This window comes from Carica papaya, chromosome 9, assembly GCF_054855325.1.
Source record: "Carica papaya isolate Zhongbai chromosome 9, ASM5485532v1, whole genome shotgun sequence".
Lineage (NCBI taxonomy): Eukaryota > Viridiplantae > Streptophyta > Magnoliopsida > Brassicales > Caricaceae > Carica > Carica papaya.
The window spans coordinates 20,428,522-20,430,636 of NC_142317.1; the positions used below are offsets into that span (position 1 = coordinate 20,428,522).

Genomic DNA, 2,115 nt, shown 5'->3' on the forward strand with positions numbered 1-2,115 from the left:
TCAAGTTATCCATTCATCCCGAGAGTACCAAATGTACCGGGACTTGAAATGATAATATTGATGGCCAAGAATGAAGAAAGATATAGTTGACTACGTCTCACGAGGCCTCATTTGTAAAAGGATAAAGGAAGAACATTAGAGTCCTGGTGGCTTGCTACAGAGTCTTCTAATTCCTGAATAGAAATAGGAGCATGTGACTATGGACTTTGTCACTGATTTGTCTAGGACCTGTTCTTGTCGAAATGCCATTTGAGTTATCGTGGATAGACTGACCAAGACTGTCCATTTCCTGCCTATTTGAACCATGGACTCCACTAGTAAGTTAGCCCACATATATGTTGATGAGATTATTCGACTTCATGGAGTTCCCTCATCCATTATGTCTGACTGCAATCCTTGGTTCACTTCTCCCTTTTGGGATAGCTTTCAAGAAGCTTTAGGGTCTGGGTTGTACTTCAGCACTGCTTATCATCCCCAGACGGATGGTCAGTCAGAACGTACGATCCAAACATTGGAAGACGTGTTGTGTCCTTGCGTTCTCAACTTTTGTGATAACTAGTATAAGTATCTTCTTCTTTGTGAATTTACTTATAATAACAGTTATCATTCCAGCATCAGTATGGCCCCGTATGAAGCATTGTATGGAAGGGCATGTCATTCCCCTACTTGCTGGAGTGAAGTCGGGAGACCATTGAGAAGGTCGCAATCATACGCAAGAATTTGGCAACTGCCCAGAGTTGCCAAAAGAGTTATGTTGATAATCGTAAGTGACCCTTGGAGGTTGCCATGGGAGATCAAGTTTTCCTAAAAGTCTACCCCTACAAGACAAGATGCAGTTTGGGAAGAGGGGGAAGTTGAACCCTCGTTATATAGGACTTTTTTTTATCATCGAGCGCATTGGACCAACAACATACTACCTTACTCTATCCCGAAAGTTTGTGGGTTTTCATTATGTCTTTCATGTCTCGATGCTCAAGAGGTACCACTCTAATCCTTCTCATATTATTCCTTGCGATGAAGTGCAGGTACATGCTGATATGACCTATGAGGAGGTTCTTGTGGAGATTCTCTGGTGGACCGATAAGGTGTTAGGTAACAAGACGATTCCCATGGTGAAGGTACGATGGCAGCATCATATGCTGGAAGAAGCAAAGTGCGAGTTGGAGGACGAAATGAGGAAAACATATTAGAAACTTATTAGAGACAAATTTGGGGACCAAAGTTTTTTAAGGTGGGAGGGATGTAACACTCCGCCCATCACTGTGCTAAAATGATTGTGAAACTCTATTTATTCGGGCATTTGGGCACTTTAAACTTAATTAATTTATGATGTTTAATATTTACCGTGATTCGTGATTTTGGTTGATTTATATTAATTTAATTTTTTATTTAAATTTTATTTTAAATAATTTTATTCAAACTCATTTAAATTGAAAGTGAAAATTGAGAAAAAAAATCAGAAAAAAAGTGAATCAGGAAAAAAAAAAAATCCGCAATAAAAATCCTACAAGGAGTCTGGTTGCTTGCACAGGTGCTGGGCACTGTGCGCGTGCACATGCGCGCAGAGTGGCTGCGGGATGTGCGCATAGCGCACCCATCCCTTCCACAAGCACACTCGCACAAGACGAGCGGACAGTGTACACCTCCCCTCTGAACACACGCACGCACAATGTGTACCTACCTTCTGCACACACAATGCAATGTTAGGACCTATGCACGTCCTGTCGAGGGTAAGCCGACCGACTGTGCATCACCTCGCGTGCCCCATTTGCGCAGCAGGCTAGCATAGATAGGCCCTGTGCGCTTGGGGCCTGCGCACGTGCAGGCTAGCCCTTGTCTGTGCGACAGGAGACCTGTTCTCCCACAGGCTAGCCATTAATGTGTCGTCACTACCTTGGGCGGCACACCCTTGCCACCTATGGAGGAGCCCCTCCTCCCTTGTTTTCCATGCTGAACACTGTTTTTTACTCTCTCTTCACCAAATTTTGCCATTTGGCGCGAATTTGATTGTTTCAAAACTCTATAAATTGCCCCTCCCCCTTCCCTTCCTCTCCACACGTCTGTTCTTCCATTTTTCAAAGGTTTAAAGAGAGAGAGAAAGAGAGATAGTAGTCT

General features: G+C 43.4%; 1 protein-coding gene across 1 annotated transcript; it reads left to right on the forward strand.

The window, feature by feature from the left end:
- The first annotated feature begins 830 nt into the window (after window positions 1-830).
- Window positions 831-1,190, forward strand: LOC148240162 (uncharacterized). The gene has a single exon (XM_088212088.1). It carries the CDS (start codon window positions 831-833, stop codon window positions 1,188-1,190), a length of 360 nt encoding a protein of 119 aa, XP_088068214.1.
- The last annotated feature ends 925 nt before the right edge of the window (window positions 1,191-2,115 follow it).

What these genes read in the sequence shown, in the direction of transcription:
- LOC148240162 (XM_088212088.1), top strand. Translation starts at nt 831, where the DNA reads ATGCAGTTTGGGAAGAGGGGGAAGTTGAACCCTCGTTATATAGGACTT.